The 17,535-nt window shown below is 41.8% G+C and overlaps 1 protein-coding gene across 10 annotated transcripts in view; it reads right to left on the bottom strand.

Annotated features, from left to right (window-relative positions):
• LOC105463942 (GTPase activating Rap/RanGAP domain like 3) overlaps positions 1–17,535 on the bottom strand; it is a 172,125-nt gene that overhangs the window by 129,516 nt on the left and 25,074 nt on the right. For 6 of the 10 annotated variants that reach the window (XM_011711410.2, XM_011711413.3, XM_011711408.2 and 3 more), the window contains one exon: positions 1,699–1,768. The exons of 1 other annotated variant lie outside the window; for it this stretch is intronic. In XM_011711410.2, the coding sequence (XP_011709712.1) occupies positions 1,699–1,768 (70 nt within the window). Of the gene's footprint in view, positions 1–1,698; positions 1,769–1,839; positions 2,264–2,721; positions 2,824–17,535 lie in introns of those variants that run through there. 3 more of the 10 variants (XM_011711414.3, XM_011711415.3, XM_011711411.3) reach the window with 2 other exon arrangements.

The following is a 17,535-nucleotide window of genomic DNA, read 5'->3' as shown; positions in this document are numbered from 1 at the left end:
TGCAGCTAGTTAACATAAACTGTGCTTATGTGCTAAGTACTTTATGTACATGATCTCATTTAATCCTCATAACAACCCTCTAAGGTAGATAATAGAAATATCCCCATTTTATAGATGAGAAAACTGATGCCAAAGGAAGTCCAAGATCATACAATTAGTGAATGATGAAACAAGAATGACTTCAGAGCACATGTTCTTCAGCATTACTGAGGTTCAGAGAAGTAACCTAATTGGTCACAAAGATAAGTAATAGACCTGCTATAGGAACCTAGGCCTACCTGATTCCAAAGCTTGCTTGCTTTGTAATCACAAAGCTCTTTGCTAGGCAGGACCATTTGCTCACTGTCTTGGAACATGGCATTGCCAGGAATCATGCTGTTGGCTCATACCCACTGTCTATCCTCTCTGCCACTAACCCACATCCCATAGCTCTCCGCAAGGTCTTCCATGGTGTGTCTCTGAGATCCCTGGCCAGAATGGGTGCTTTCTCCCTTCTCTGAACCCCTGTGGTGCTCTACATGCATCTTTTTCACAGTATCAATTCCTACTCTGACTTATAGCTATGTACCTGCTCCTTCAGGGGAGGTGGTGGTCTAAGTGGTGTGGTGTCACCAGTGACAGACAGAACAGGTGTTGACTGAATCAACTGAGGTATCTTTTATGTGGCTAAATTCATTCTTCACATATTTTACGTGTCTTATCTGCCCAGCCAGAGGAGAGTAAGCTCCTTAAGAACAAGGACCAAATCTTTTACTAATTTTATATTTTCAGCTCCAGGCTAGGTACAGTCAAGTCTATAATATATGCTTGAGTTCAAGTAGAACGCCACTGGTACACAACTCTGGTATAAATTTTTCTACTACTTAAACTCTGCAAGGATGCAGCTTATATTAATAGGGGAAAATTGGGTACTACACAAATAGATACAAGCAACTCATTTTTAATAAATAGAAATAGTAGACAACATCATTAATAGTGTTAAATAATAATCAACACAATTTTATGAGCACATTTCTCTTCTGAAAATTTGTTCAGATTTCCATGTAATTGGAAAAAAATCACATTCTATCTTTAAAAAATATTGAGACTATTATATGCTTTCATTATGGCTCTTTTAAAATGAAAACATACAATCTTTAAAAATCATAGCACAAACCCCAATGTCTCTCATTAAGGAAAATGTAGATATTTTCATTCCAAATATTGATCATCTATAATAGTCATTTATCTAGTCCAACAATATGCTTTTAACAGGAAAAAATAGCTCTCATAAATATTCTAACGCCTACCACATACCCAGAAAGCAAAGATACAGAAAATCAGAATATGTATTTCAATAATACTTAAACCTTGAAAACTAGATTTATAAACTTTTAGGAAAAAGATCATATATAAGCCAAATGCCACTTTTCTTAATTCATAAATTGTTTTATTTAATTATATACACAGAGAAAAATACCAAGCCATAACATATTTTTAACAAACTGGAAGACAAGATTAAAAGTATGTAACAATAAAAACAAATAAATAAAGATGATCAAATTATCATAGCCTTTGTGTAGTTATTTATTCCAATCCAATCCTTACACTGTACCCACATGGTCTAACAGTAAATATACAACAAAAGATCTGATGAGCTTGGCGATCGTCTCTAATCTAAATCAATGTACTACCACTGAACAGACAGCATAAACTTACCAGCTCCACAGATCCATAATGTTTCCTACTGAAATCCCCACGTCTACAGCCTAGGTCTTCCGAGACAGAGCTGGAACAAAAATGCTTCATCAGTATTATACATAGCGATCTGGCCACAAACCTTCTGCAAAAATCAACTACCATTTGCAAAAAGGGCTGCTATGGAAGAGACTTGCAGTGCCCCGGCTCCTCACTGCAGGGGAGCCTCCTTGCAACAGACACAGTCCCCAGCAGCCATTGCAGAGCCTGGCTTTCATGGAGCCCTCAATAAAAAGCAAATGCCAGAGTCATCCCTGGAAGTATAGGCAATGATTGAATTAAATATTTAGTCATTTGGAATCGATTGAAATTTCCAAGGCTACTGGTGGTTTATAATTTCATTTCTGTATAACCAGAGAGGAGAGAAGCCCTGCAGTAAACTTGAGGCAAGGGACAAAGCTGCTGAACCGGATCTTGCAATTATCTTTCGTTTAAGAGAGCCTCTTTGTCCCAAATATGCAACATAAAAATAACCAGCATTATTTAATGCTATATTTTAAGTAAGAGAAAGAAACTTCACAATCCTGGTAGGCTCCACCCCCTATCCCCCTTTAATTTAGGATTTTTATGTGGCAATATGAAAAAAGACCAGAACTAACAGAAAATCTAGTGTCCAAGTATTTTCAGCTTTTTACATAGCAGCAGCTACCCACCCCCAAAAAAGGCTTACATCAGATTTCAAAAATCACATGTTGTTGAAGAGCAATTAAAACAAGGGCAAAATTGTTACTACGTTTTCATCCTGAATGCACAGTTGCACACTCAAAAGGCACATATCTTATTAGTTAGTATATTTAGCAACCAAGCAATACTCATGAAACCACATGAGATCCACAAAATATAAACAGTTTTAATAAGTTTGGTTCTAATATGTCATGCAAATAACTCTACGATAACATAGAAAATAAAATTATATAGGAATAACATGTTTACTAGATTCAAAATATTTGGGATCTAACATGCAAAGAAAGGTGCATTTAGTACCTTTTCATCCTTCCTTAAACGGTAGGTTACATTTTCTAAATTACAGCCCTCTTGGCACATGCAGAAAGAGACTGACTCTGATGTTTAGCAAGCAGAGAACTGACTTTCTGCCAGGACACTGTTTGACAGGCTCCAAGAAAGACAGCATGAGAGAAATGAGATTAGAGAGTCTAATGGTATTCTGCTTCCACCATCTCATAGAGATGGCTGAATTAATCTTATATGAGAAATTTAACCTTTTGTAGTCCTCTCTCTCTTAGCTGAAAATGGGCAACAAATCAACGTATGCAGTTTGAAAGAGTGTTCCAGAAATTACCCAGGCTACATTCTTGCTTTTAGTGATAAGATTTGCTACCCAAAAATCTCCAAAAAAGAATAAAAACCTTCCCTCCATGGTCAATTCCAGTCTGTATTAAATATGTCCTCTATGCCCATTTTCTTAGCCCATTTTGAAAACCTTCCTGGAAGCTACTGCCATTGCCCTACATATCAGTCACCAAGCCCGCATTACTGGCCGCTCCAGTGAGAGGAGTGCTGGTGGACTTGGACAGAGATCGGGCACAGAGCGGATGCCCAATGGCTGTTGACTAAATGTTCTGTCTGCCCAGAGTTCAACCCGACGCTTCAATTTCAGCCAGGCCCACTAGGAAATCAACAACAGCAACAGCTTCTAACATGAATAGCCAAGAACACGAAAAAAGTGAGGATGTGGAGCACTGGGTCCTCCCTGTGCTGCCATCAGATCTGCTGAGGGGGTTCTGAGACATGGTGCCGATTCCCTAACTTTACCAGCAGCCAGACACAAACACATAACCCTACATCCTAGACCCACCACCTTCCTTAGATGCCTCACAGAAGGAAAACAATGTCCTATGAAAACAACCAGGGAGTGAGCTATAAAGAGAATGTCCACTGTGTGTTGCCCTCCCTTCCCTCTTATTACATTTCATTCAATATACCGCAGAGGGATGCTTGCTAATAGTGGGAACCAGGCTGACCTATATGGGCTGCATTTCTTGGGTTGTAGGAGGCACTCAAACCAGCCAGTTAAAAAGACCTAGCCACTTCCCTCTTCCCTTCCTACGCTCTCTGGCCTCTAGGCCTCCAGCACAAGGGTTATGAGTAGAGTGGCTCACCCAGAGGTCCAAGGGGAGCTTTGTTCTCCTCCCAAGGCCCAGTGTCTGGCCTACTGCCTGGCACATAGTGGACATGCAGTAAATGCTTATTGCATTAATGAAGGTATTTGTATATCTTTTGAATCATACTAGCTAAAGACTGACAGCACCTCTTCTACCAGGGCAGGCTGCCCACTGCCACCCCCACTAATGAGCCATTATTATTCCCTGCTGGTCATTATTCCCTCAGTCCAGAGTCCTGGCCTATAAGGCAGCCACCGTTATGTGCACGCCAAAACCTGTCCTCCTTTTGTCTTGGGCTTGGATTACATTTTCCAGTCCCTCTTGCAGGATGTGTGGCCATGTGACTGAGCTCTGGCCAAGACAACATAGGCTGAAGTGATGGATATGCATCACTTCCAGCACATCCTCTGAAATGTGCCTGATCTCCTAGCCTGTGGCCAGCTGGACGGAGAGGCTGTAGAGACCTGCAGGAGGGCAGAGCTTCAAGATGGAAAAACGTGGGTCTCTGACCACAGGGAAGGCACACCATGAAGAATGTCTGTATGGAAGGCTATACCACGAAAAACATCTGTACTAGAATATGATGTGAGCAAAATGCAAACATTTAGTTGTGTTAATCAGGTAGAATTTGAGTCTACCTGTTAAAGCTGCCATTTTACCTGAACTAATACAGAAGTGCCATAATAACAACAACCTAAAGTAGTAGGCAGGCAGCAGCCAGTGAGGAAACGGATCTCAGAGGCTGAAGAGATAGAAATCTATATTAGATGGTAGCAAAATATTTGGTAAAACTTACACCTGCAGTCATTCAGAAGGTGGACCATGTACTCAGCAAGCCTGCAGCTCTAGGGAAAGTGGCTAGAAACAATCAGAGTGAAGCTGAGCACTGGCTCCTCTTGGCTGAACTTAACAAGGTTCTTCACAACGAAGAGACAAGCCCAGGAAAGAACTGGAGGGGTTTCAAGCAAAGATAGACGAAAACAGAATGAATCGAGAGACCAAGGGCCTCATGGACTTGAGAAATCAGTTTCTGGATCCCAAACAATAACAGCTCTGGCCAAAGAAATATGGGTAGAAATGAGGGGCACCTCTACCAGACCCAGCCCATAAAAACTTCCCATGAAGGCCGGGTGCAGTGGCTCACGCCTGTAATCCCAGCACTTTGGGAGGCCGAAGGTGGAGGATTACCTAAGGTCAGGAGTTCGAGACCAGCCTGACCAACATGGAGAAACCCTGTCTCTCCTAAAAAAAAAATACAAAATTAGCCAGGCATGGTGGTGCATGCCTGTAATCCCAGCTACTTGGGAGGCTGAAGCAGGAGAATCACTTGAACCAGGGAGGCGGAGGTTGTGGTGAGCTGAGATTGCACCATTGTACTCCAGCCTGGGCAACAAGAGCAAAACTCCGTCTCAAAAAAAAAAACAACAAAAAACCAAAAACCAAAAAACCTTCCCATGAATAATCCTTGGTCTCTTTTCTTATCTGCTAGCTTCATAGAGAGGACTCTGGGGCGGAAGAGGGATACAGCCACAATATGAAGGCGTCTGGGTCTTAAATGACCACATAGAAGATTCTAACCAGGAGTAGCCTCACTGGACTCTGATATGAGTGAGCAATAACTTTTTATTGCCTTAAGTCACTAGGAGTCAGGGTTTACCTGTTACATTAGGTAATTTTATCTTAGTTGATACAGCTCTCCATAGGTAATAGAAAGTAGTGTAAGAATAAGGTCCACAAACAGGGTTTGTCAGAGGGCTGGTGGGCCAGGATGACTCTAGATCAGGGGTTGGCAAACTACAGCCCAATTCAGCCCACCACTTGTTTTTGAAAACAAAGTTTTATTGGAACATAGCCATGCCCAATGGTTATGAACTGTCTATGGTTGCTTTTGGATTATAATAGCCCCGAGTTGAATTGCTCCAACAGAGACCCATACGGCCCACAAAGCCCAAACTATTTACAAACTGACCCTTTAAAGAAAAAGTTTGCCAACCCCTGCAGTATAGTCTCCTGAATCCCTACTGTTGGTTTTAGGCCTACCCAGAAACTGATTAGTGTGTCAGTGAAAAAAATTCTGACACCATGTCAGAGGACATGTTGCTCAGACTAGAGTCTGAGCTTTGCAAAAATGCAGATTCCCTGGCCCTATTCTGAGAGGTTGTAAGTCAGTTAATCTGTGATTTTAACAAGCAGCCAGGGGAATCCTGATGCAGGTGGTCCACAAACAATGCTTTGAAACATACTCCTTTTCCAGATGACTCAGGAATCCTGGGAAACCTGTTAACCATTCTGCAGCACTCTTTATAAGGAAGGACAAGGCCTTAATCCAGGTTTCTATCCACGGGAGGAGATGCAATGTAGTCCCTCAAAGCATGGACTTCAGTCACAGATATGGGTTCTCAACCTCTCCGGGCATTAGTTCCTTCATCTGTACAATGCAATTGAAAATATCATCTACTTAGCAGGGTTATAAAGAATAAACAAGAAAAAGCAGACAAGGTTCTAAGCACAATGTCTATTGCCCAGGCTTGAGTGCAGTGGTTTAATCATAGCTCACTGCAGGCTTGAACTCCTGGGTTCAAGCGATCCTCCTACCTTAGCCTCTTGAGTAGATGGGACTACATGCCTGGTTAATTAAAAAAATTTTTTTTGTAGAGATGGAGGTGGGGGGGTCTCACAATGTTTCTAGGGCTGGTCTCAAACTCTGGCCTCAAGTGATCCTCCCACCTCAGTTTCCCAAAGTGCTGGGATTACAGGTATGAGCCACCACATCCAGCCAGCTCTTATTAGTAATATGAATGCCTCTTGGGTTTTTAGAAAGTTGGCATAAGTGGTTACTAAATTTTAAAATAATTTTAAATAAAATGCTTTGCCTCTTATCCCTGAGTAGCAGTAAGGGAGACCCAGGGCCAAGCAGCAGGCTTCCCCGGGCAGCGCTGAGGGTGGCATCATGTTTCAGCACTACATCTCCTCCCTAAAAGCGTTGGCCTAGCAGTTTGACCTCACCTAGAAAATACCTGGGACCCACTGTTGCCACGACAGGGGGAAGAGACTTTGAAACCTGGCTAGAGGAAGTGACCTGAAGTACCAAAAAGAACTTCAAGTTTCCCACAGGCAACGTGGTCCAGGCTCTAAATATAAACCCTTCTGCTTTGGCAATTTAACGTGTGAGGATGCTGAATCACACTTCGCAGGCATGAACATAGCTGAGGACCTCCATGTTAAATCTCTAAATATGGCCTGGGATGAGAGCAAAGATTTCCAGCTCCACGTAGAAGCTAGACAGATTTCCATGATGTAAGTCACATTCCTGGAAAGCAGGACAACCTCCTCCAAAGAGTCAAGAGTTGTTAAAACGGATAAGGAAAGAAAAGGGAGTCAGCCAGCCCCCAAGGGGAAGCCAAACTCAGTGATCTGGGTCATCACTCAGCTGACACTGAGATTAGTGCTGACCTCACAACAGACCCCACAAGGCCAGGCCTCAGCAGTGTCCAGGCCTGGTGGAAGAGTTAAGGCCAACAGCGACAAGGGAGACTCTTCTAGATCAGTAGAGAATTTGTAAGAAGTAACAGGCAGTTGTTCAGAAGCCTACCAACAGTCAGGAGCTCTAGGAAAAGGCCTCAGCCACTGCCCCACTATAGGCAGACAGTAAGAAACAGATGGAAGGGATTCTCCTTACTGAGGGACAGAGAAGCTAAACCATGTGCCAGACTGTAGGTTTAGGCTTGTAGGGAACCCAGGGCCTCCTAACAACAGGTGCTAGAATAGCTTCTTGCACAGAAGGGACCAGCTGTCTCTCCTCCTGAAGATAAGTAAAGTGCCACGGAAAAGCAGGGATGTGATGACATTAATTTCTTTTCTTTTTTTCTTTCGAGACAGGGTCTCACTCTGTTGCCCAGGCTGGAGTGCAGTGGCAGCATGCAGCTGACTGCAGGCTTGAACTCCCAGGTTCAAGCAAACCTCCCACCTTAGCCTCTCAAGTAGCTGGGACTACAGGCACGCACCACCACACCTGGCTAATTTTCGTATTTTTGTAGAGACAGGATTTCGCCATGCTGTCCAGGGTGCTCTCAAACTCCTGGCCTCAAGCAATCCATCTGCCTCGGCCTCCCAAAGTGTTGGGATTACAAGTGTGAGTCACCGCACCTGGCCCACATTAACTTCTAATAATGAAATGGAACAATTCTGTCCTCTTGAAGGCCTTTGAGACATAGGAAGTAGGAAGTAAGCAGAAAGATTTCCAAAGCAAAAGGGGACCCAGGAAATCAGGGCACTTTGATTCTTCTAACTCTCCAGACGGTTCCCTGCTCCCCTGTTGTGTTTCTGGGGGTACAATACCATGTGTTCCTCGTACCAGGATCTTAAGTTTACCATCCCTTAGCAAGATCCACCAACCATAAAGTGGTTAGATACTCCTGGATTTGAATTTCAGCTCCATCACACAGACCGCTGTGACCTCAGACAAGTTACTTATCCTCTCTGAGCCTGTTTCCTCATTGCAATGGGAGGTTAAAACAGTATCTGTCTCCATGGGAGGACTGAAAGAGATCATATGGCACACAGTAGTCACTAAATAAATGCTAGTTATTCTAATTGTCATGGATCTTACCTGTCTTGGCCATCACCATGCCCTGATGTACCTTATAGAGTTCCTGGTTCATAACAGGGCACTTGATAAATATTTGTTGAATAAATGAATTCTGAATAAATTACTACATTTGCTCTACTTGAACACAGGTGGGTTCCTTTCCCTTTCTCTTCTCCCTGCACCCCCCCACCAATTGCCAGTATACATTCTCAGACATGCTTTCAAGCACATTTGAAGTTATTGTTTACGTTTTTCAGTCATCTTTCTCATTCTACTTTTCTTTTCTCTAATTCTGGAAAGCACACCTCCTACAGAATCAGTGTGTCCACTAAGTTTCTGAGGCAGACATGTGCCCCTGAAATTTATGTGGTTCACTAACATTAATACAGTCTTGTGGCAATTCACTGCAAGATTCCTTTCAATAATGATCTCTATCAGTGCCTTTACCATTGTATCTCTAAAATAAAAAATAGTAACCATACCAAATGCTGGCAAGGAAATAGAGAAGCTGGACCAGTCATCCATGGCAGGTGGGACTATAAAATTTTAAGCTAAGCCTCTTCAGAAAACAGTTTGGCAGTTTCTTATAAGTGAAATATGCAGTTACCATGTGACCCAGCAATTGCACTCTTGGGCATTTATCCCAGAAAAATGAAAATGTATGGTCAACACCCTGCACAAAAATGTTCAAAGCAGCTTTATTGATAACAGCCAAAAACTGGAAACCACCTAGATGTCCTTCAAAGGGCAAACAGTCAAACAAACTGTGGTACCTCCACACCACAGAATATTACTGAGCAATTAAAAGGAACAAACTACTGATGTATGCAACAACTTGGATGAATCTCCAGGGAATCATGCTGAATGGAAAATGTCAATCCCAAAAGGTTACAAATTGTATGATTCATTCTTGAAATGACTGAGTTATAGAGGGAGGTTGGAGGGAGGTGTGGTTATAAAAGGGCAACATAAGATAGCCTTTGGGGATGGAACTGTTCTGTATTTGTCTGTGAATACAGGTAGATACAGGAACCTACACATGCAGTTTTAAACTGCATGTAAAACTGGGCAAATCTAAACATCAGTGGAATGTCTCAATGTCAATTTCCTGCTTGCAATACAGTACCATAGTTACTATAGTTACACAAGACGCTGCCCCTGGGGGAAACCTGGTAAAGGGTACATGAGATGTCTCTGCGTTATTTCTTACCACTGCATACGAATCTATAATTATCTCAAAATAAAAAGTTTAATTTAAAATACTGTATCTGAGTTTCACTCACTTAAAAAAAGGTTACTGAATACCTACAAGGTACCAGGCACTGTGCCAGGTGCTAAACCTGAGATATGTGGTCCCTGCTCTCATACAGCTTACAGTGCAGTGGGAAAGAAAGATACAAAGTACACAGGACTTCACAGGAACAAAAATATTGTGCAAGCAAAGCACAATATGTATATAGCAAATCTGGCAAACTGTAAAACAGCCTCTTTTTATCCCCTTCGTCAGTAGCATATGCAGTCTTCGGGTGTGGGTGCCCACAGCAGAAGCCGGGGAGGTCTGTCACACTCTTCTCAGCTCAAGACCCATCATCCAGAAACCTGGGAAACATTACCAACTAAGTGGTTCCTGTGAAGTACGATGCTTGCACACCTGCTCCCTCCTGTCTTAACTCTTCAGTGACAGCGACCTTGGCTTCTCTTTTCCTGTAAGGTCAAGACTTGAGGGTTTTCCAGCCCAGAGTATAATTTAGTTTGGGAAACATCACTCCACATGGGATCTATAAATGCATGACCAAATTGTATTAAGTGGAAACTTAATATAAGGAAAATAACTCAGTAGACAACATATGTTGTGGCATACCTCCCTTAACCACCTGCAGATCTACTTCTTTGGGGAAATCCCTCGAAAGTCTGTCTCTCCAGGTTCATAAGGTTTCCCCACTGGGATTCACAAGATCTACCCCCAGCTGTGCCCAGACCCTGAAGGGATGCCTACTATTTGGAACAGGTGTTTCTGCACAGTCCCTAGGTAGCAAGATTCCTAGAGGACACCAAGGTCATTGTGATTTTGCTGCTCAGTGTGGTCTTTTGATATGAGCTAGTGAGAAATACAATGTCCCAGGATCCACCCCAGACCTAAGAAACAGAATCAGCATTCTAACAAGGTTTCCCTGGGATTCATAAGCACATTGAAATCTGAGAAGCACTGATTCTAGCTCTTGGTTCTCAAACCTAGCGATGTATCAGAATCACCTGGAATTTTGTCTCTAACTTGTTTTATTATGAAATATTTCAAGATACAGAATAATGAAGAACAATATAATGAACATTACAGATATAAAACTCCTGTGTACCTCTCCCTGACCCCATTTTCATCTCTCCCTCCCCTGAAACAATCACTAATTGGGCTTATACTTCCTGCTCATAGTTTTATATTTATACTATGTACTTACTCATTTCCAATATACTGCATTGTTTAGCATGTTTTAAAAATTTACACAAGTAAATACTATATAGCATGCATATCTTCCTGCAACTAACTCCTCTGGCTGAACAATTTGCTCTTGAGATTTGTTCATGGTGATGCCTGTAGCTCTAACCCACCCACTTTAACTGCTATATGATACCCTGCTGCATCAATGTCCTCCATTCTCCTATTGTTGGACATTTTGGTTGTTTCCAATGTTTAAATAATGCTGTAAAGAACATCCTTTTACATGCCACCTTGAATACCAGTGCAATCATATCCCTAGATTCCATACCCGGGAGTGAAGCTGCAAGGTCATGATGTGTGCACTGTTATTTTTTCTACATAGTGTCACATTCGCTTTCCAAAGTGAGTGTGCCACTTTACCCTCTCATGAGCAGCATATGCATTCTAGTTGCTCCAGAGTCTCGCTAACACTTGGGATTGTCGGACATTAGTTTTTGCCAGTCTGAGGAATATGAAACGATGTCTCACTGAGGTATGGCTTTAATTTGCATTCCTCTGATAGCTCAAGAGCGTGAACATCTTCTTCTTTGCTTATTGGCCTTTTGGGCTATGTTTTCCATGGTTTGCCTCTTCCAAATCTTTTGCCCCCTCCTTTTTTGTATGTTGTTGGTGTTTTTCCAATTAATTGGTAGATTTTTTTTTTTTTTCTGAGACAGAATCTCGCTCTGTCACCCATGCTGGAGTGCAGTGGCACGATCTTGGCTCATTGTAACCTCTGCCTCTCGGGTTCAAGTGATTCTCCTGCCTCAGCCTCCCAAGTGGCTGGGATTACAGGCACGTGCCACCACATCTGGTTAATTTTTGTATTTTTAATAGAGATGGGGTTTCACCATGTTGGCCAGGCTGATCTCAAACTCCTGATCTCAAGTGATCTGCCTGCCTCGGCCTCCCAAAGTGCTGGGATTACAGGCGTGAGAATTTGTAGATATTATTTGTATATTCTGAATACCAATCCTTTTTTGTTAACAAATTACCAACCTTTTTCTGTTACAACTTCCAGATAGTTGTTTTTCTTTTCAAATTTTGTTTCTGATATCTTTGATCAAGCATTAAGTTTTCAAATTCTAATGTAGACATTTTCAATCTTTTCGTTTATGGTCTTTGTTTTTCTGACTTAAGAAATCCTTCACCATCATGATTTCCTAAAGATAGTCTCTATTGTTCCAGGTAAAAGTTTTAAAGTTTGCTTTATAATTTTTTTCATCTAAATAAGTAAATGTCCAGTTCCTACCCTAGACCTCCTCAATCAGAATCTTCAGGAATGGGATCCAAGCACCTAAATTTTAAACTGAAATACATTTAATAGGTGATTCTGTTACAGTCACCCTAAGAGATGCTGATCAACTCATTTCCCACCCACTAGACGCCAATGAAAGGCATCTTCTCTACAAAATCCCAGGAAGCCATCTCATCTCTCTCTTTCACTGGGTTAGAAGAGACTTCAGAGACTTCCAAGTCCAGAGACTTAAGGACCTTCTAGTGTCTAATCTTTTATCTGCAATTGTGAAGCCTTTACCAGATACTTGAAAAATAGCCATCCAGTCTCTACTTGCACACTCTCAGTGATAAGAAACACCCCCACAACCCAGGTCCTCCCTTCTTCCTGTTAAACAGCTTTTTTCTATATTGAGTTGAAATCCATCACACCTTTATCTCCACCAGCTGGTCCTACACCTACATCCTTCATCTTTTCTTAACTTCTTCACCATCACTCCCACACCCCCAACCACCTGCCTAGTCTGGCACCACTCCCCGCTCAGCACTCCAGCCATACTGCCTTTCTCCTATTCCTTTCCATTTGTTGAGCTGCCCTTAGCTCCTAGAATGTCCCCTCCAAACTCCTCCTTCTTCCTGACTCTCCCTCCCAAACTAGGAATTACAAAGAGGGTATCTGATTAACACCCGCCTCCCCACCTACAATTTAAGCTTCACAATGGGTTCCCTGTTGGTTTTTTTCAGTACTGAGCCTAAACACCTAACATACTATCTGGTACAGACTTAGTATTTGGTAGGGTTTTGTTAAATGAAAGAATGAATGAATGCAAGCAAGTCGGCCAGTCCTTTGGGGCCATATAAAACAAGTTAAAATCACTTGTATAGGAAAGCCCTTCAAATATCTCAAATATCTGAGGAGAGCCATCATGTCCCCTCAGTTTTTTTCCTTCTGTAAAGGAGGCTGGGAGTAACAGGGGAGGGTGAGGCCAGCTATATTGGGGAAGTGTCTAAAGAAGGGACAGGGCAAATACATAGACCAGTTCATAACTTTCTGTAGGGTCAGGCCCATGAGACAATCCCTCGGCTCACAATTCCACTAACAGCTGAAGTGAACTGCCTTATACAGCATATTCATGAAATTCGTTTTTGAGTCAGACATAAAAATGCTATAAATATTGCCTCAGGTTCATCCAAAAAAATTCGTTTCAGGGGTTAATACGATGCCACTAATATAAGTGAACAAAGAAAATACTGTGGGAGCAATCACAGTGAATAAATTGTGACATGGCTCACTAGCTGTCAGTTCATGATGACATTCCCTATGTCTAGAGATTGATGTTTCTCAATACAGAGGTAATGCAATTAAGAGGAACTGACTGACACCATAACATTAAAAAATCAATCAGTTACAACTGTCAAAATTCATCCCACTGTATATTTAAGATATCTGCATTTTATTGCATGTAAATTATAGCTTAACAAAAAATTCCAAAACAAAGATCATATACAGAAAATATAGAACTCTGCACTTAAACTTAAATAAATATCTACGTGTGTAGAGAAATTATATGTGCATAAATGTTGCTTGGTATCTACTTAGCCCTGTCTGACTCACCACTAACTCACTGCCTGATCTTAGGCAATAAACATCGCCTTCATGGACCTCAGTTCCTACAACTATATAATGGAGTTTGATGGTTTGATTAACGAGTTAACTCAACAAATACTTATCATCATAGTGCCTTCCCACTGGATTTAATGAAAAAAGACATATGAAGCACTTTCTGTGGTATCCAGCTTACACAATAAATATTTGAATAAACAGGCTGTGTATCCATGCTTCTCATCAACAGAGAAGAAAAAAGTTCTCTGTAGATGTCTAGGGGCAAGCCAGAATTTGCTGTAGTCTACAATTTTCTTGCTTTAGGAACATAACCATCAGGGAAGAAAAACTTTTCCTCTACCCTCTTAGTTTTCTCCCTGAGGCCTGCAAATTTAACTGGAAAAAGACAGATTGACAGAAGAAAAAGTATACAAGTTTTATGTTTAATTTTACATGCAGGGAGGTTCCACAGAAAACAAATAAAAATCCAAAAGGCACTTACACTGGGGGGCTTATATACTATTTTGACAGAGGGTGATAAATTGTGGAGAAGTGACTAGACAAAGGAAAAAGGGTTTGGGGTTTCTAGGGCTGGTAACTTGTTAGAAGGTATATGTGGGGGAAACTAATGGTAGTTAAAGGTTATTTAGTAGCATTTGTCTCATCTCTATCTCCATCTCTGGTGATAGGTGTTGTTCTCCTCTTGGTGCAGGCAAGGGGAGGGGGCATCTTCACAAGGGGAAATTTATGCCCTGCTTTTAGGCAGATAGAAAAAGGGCAGAGAGTTCTTCCTGTGTCTGCTTTTTTTCAACTGCCTTCAGCTCAAAATAATCCTTCTGCCAAAGTGGTGTATTTTGGGGCGGCATATTCTGATCCCTTTCATTGCCAATACCAGTGTGTGAGAAATTCTTAGTCTCAAACATAAAAATAAATGCTGTAGAACTGACATGAATTTTGCATTAAGGGATCAGGGGGCACGGAGCTACTTTTCAAATGGTCTCTGTATTGTATTCCAAATTTCTGGACCAATTTAGGTCCACTCCATGTTATCTGTGCTCTGTTTTTCTTCAGACACATTCAGACCACGTAGTGGAAGAAAAGCAGCTTACTCTGTGCTTTTAAGGTCAAACTATATTTTTGAAAGATTTTCTAAAATGTTTACTTCACTAAGCTGCTCTGATTCTGAGATAGTCTCCTGAAAAAAAAAAAACTATGAAATCAATGGTGATTGAGAGTGATGAGGGAAGGGGGGATGTTCTTCACAGAAAGCAAAATAATAGATAAGCCAAACTTATGGAAACACAGGAAGCAAAAGTATTTGAACTAAGAACATTTATTACTATACGAGATGACAAGAAAACAACCAGCCTGTTTCTAAGGACAAAATTAGATTTATAAAAATGAGTGCTGGCTAAGGTGAATTTAGGGCAGGACAGCCCAAACAATTGCCTTTTGCCTCTTAAAAGCACTGATTAAAAATAGTAATACTATCTAATCCCTATTTATAGTGTGCCCTTATGGTGTGCTGTACTGTACTTTGAGATGAGGTTAGCACCAAAAATGGGTTACTGGTCCTTGAGGAATATGAAAGTTGAAAGAAGTGAAGACTGAAATAGTCAAAGGAATAGAATTCTTAGTAATGGCATAACCTCCTTGAGGAAAAATGATTACTTTTAGCAGTTATTCCTGCAGGGGATGCTGAGCTCAACAGTGAGCATGGCATCCAGAAAAGGGCCAGGACATCCTGGCAGGGAGTGAGACCATCCTCCTCCCTGTTCTTAGGGCACAAGGAGCAGCAACAAACGAGTTCTGTTCTGTGCTTGCAGTCTATGAGCAGCATCCTTAACTCTGTGTCACTTTGACTGGTGAAGATCCGCATCCCTCTCCCTTCTATTCAGTCCACCTCCCTCCCTGAAAATCTCGATCGTGCCTGAGTCTTCACATATTAGCTCTGTTCTAATGACTCTCCAAACCAAATCTCCAACTCGAATCTTTCTCCCCAACTGAAAACTCAGATTTCAAAATACTGGACATGGTTCCATGGATACCCCAGTAGCCCCCAAAAGATCATGTGCCCCTAATCAGACTTACTGCCACTCCTGCATTCCTGACTCTGTTAGCAAAAGGCTGCCCTTTTGCCAGTCACTCAGGCTGCAAAGTTCAGAGTCATCTCCCATGTCTTCTCTCACATCCCACATCGAATCAGTCACCAGGCCTGCTACTGCTCCCACCACCATGTTGCTTTTGAAACGTGTATGACTGTATCTATGTATTTGTATTTTATTATTTAAAGAGATAACACATTCAGTTGGTTCAAAACTCAGAGTATACAAGACTGTACAGGAAAACATCTCCCTATCTTCTGCCTCCCAGCCCCCCATTTCCTCTCCCCACAGGCAACCTTTATTTTTTCTTGTGTAACTCCCAGAGGTATTGTATGTATTTTTTAAAAAAAGAAATATATCTTCCCCTTTCCCCCTTTTTTACACAAATGGTAGCACACTACACACAATCCTACTCCTTGTTCTTTTCATTTAATGTATCTCAGCAATCCTTCTAAATCAGTAACAAAGAAGTTCTTGTATTCCTTCTATTTTTAGATGGAGTTGCACTCTTGTTGCCCAGGTTGGAGCCCAATAGTGCGATCTCGGCTCCCTGCCACCTCTGCCTCCTGGGTTCAAGCGATTCTCCTGCCTCAGCCTCCTGAGTAGCTGGGATTACAGGCGTCCACCACTACGTCTGGCTAATTTTTTGTATTTTTAGTAGAGACAGGTTTTCTCCATATTGGCCAGGCTGGTCTCAAACTGCTGACCTCAGGTGATCTACCCACTTCGGCCTCCCAAAGTGCTGGGATTACAGGCGTGAGCCACCACACATGGCCTCTTGTATTTTTTCTTATATTGAGTAGACATACCATATTTTACTTAACCAAGCCCCTAGTTAAAAGGTTTTCAATCTTTTCTATTACTAATGATGCTGCAATGCATAATCTTTTTTTTTAAATTTTTTATATATTTTTTAAGACAAGTTCTCTATCACCCAGGCAGAAGTGCAGTGACACAATCACGGCTCATTGCAGCCTCAACTTCCCAGGCTCAGGTGATCCTCCCACCTCAGCCTCCCAGGTAGCTGAGACCACAGGCACACACCACCATGCCCGGCTAATTTTCCTGCATCTTTGGTAGAGATGGGGTTTCATCATATTGCCCAGGCTGGTCTTGAACTCCTGGGCTCAAGTGGTCCACCCACCTCAGCCTCCCAAAGTGCTGGGATTACAGGTGTGAGCCACTGCACCCAAACCATAATCTTGTATATGCCATTTTGCACATGAGAATACTTGTAGAATTCCACCCTGTCATAGTTTCTTGCCCCTTCTCCCTTTTCCATTTTTACTTTCTTTAATTTAGCTCAGACCTTCACTGCTGCTGAAGTCTTCTAACTGGCATCTCTACTCTAGTACCCTTAACTTACACGCAACAAATAGTAAGCACTTTCTACATGCCAGGTACTCTATTAAGACAGGGAAGAAAAAGGGAATAAAAAAGAAAACCCAGCCCCAGCCCCAAAATCCTCACCTGTCTCATAGTTGTTGGAGCTTTGGGAACTTATTAATAAACCAACCCTTTCTTGTCTTTTTGGAATTAGCTGGGAATTAGTGACAGGAGTCAGGCAAATGAAAAACAAAATACCGGCCAGGTGCAGTGGCTCATTCCTGTAATCCAAGCACTTTGGGAGGCTGAGGCAGGCAGATCTCTTTGAGTTTAGGAGTTCAAGA

This window comes from Macaca nemestrina, chromosome 14 (assembly GCF_043159975.1).
Source record: "Macaca nemestrina isolate mMacNem1 chromosome 14, mMacNem.hap1, whole genome shotgun sequence".
In the NCBI taxonomy this organism is placed as follows: domain Eukaryota; kingdom Metazoa; phylum Chordata; class Mammalia; order Primates; family Cercopithecidae; genus Macaca; species Macaca nemestrina.
Note: the sequence above shows the minus strand (reverse complement) of the source record. Positions and strands in the feature narration are given on the sequence as shown.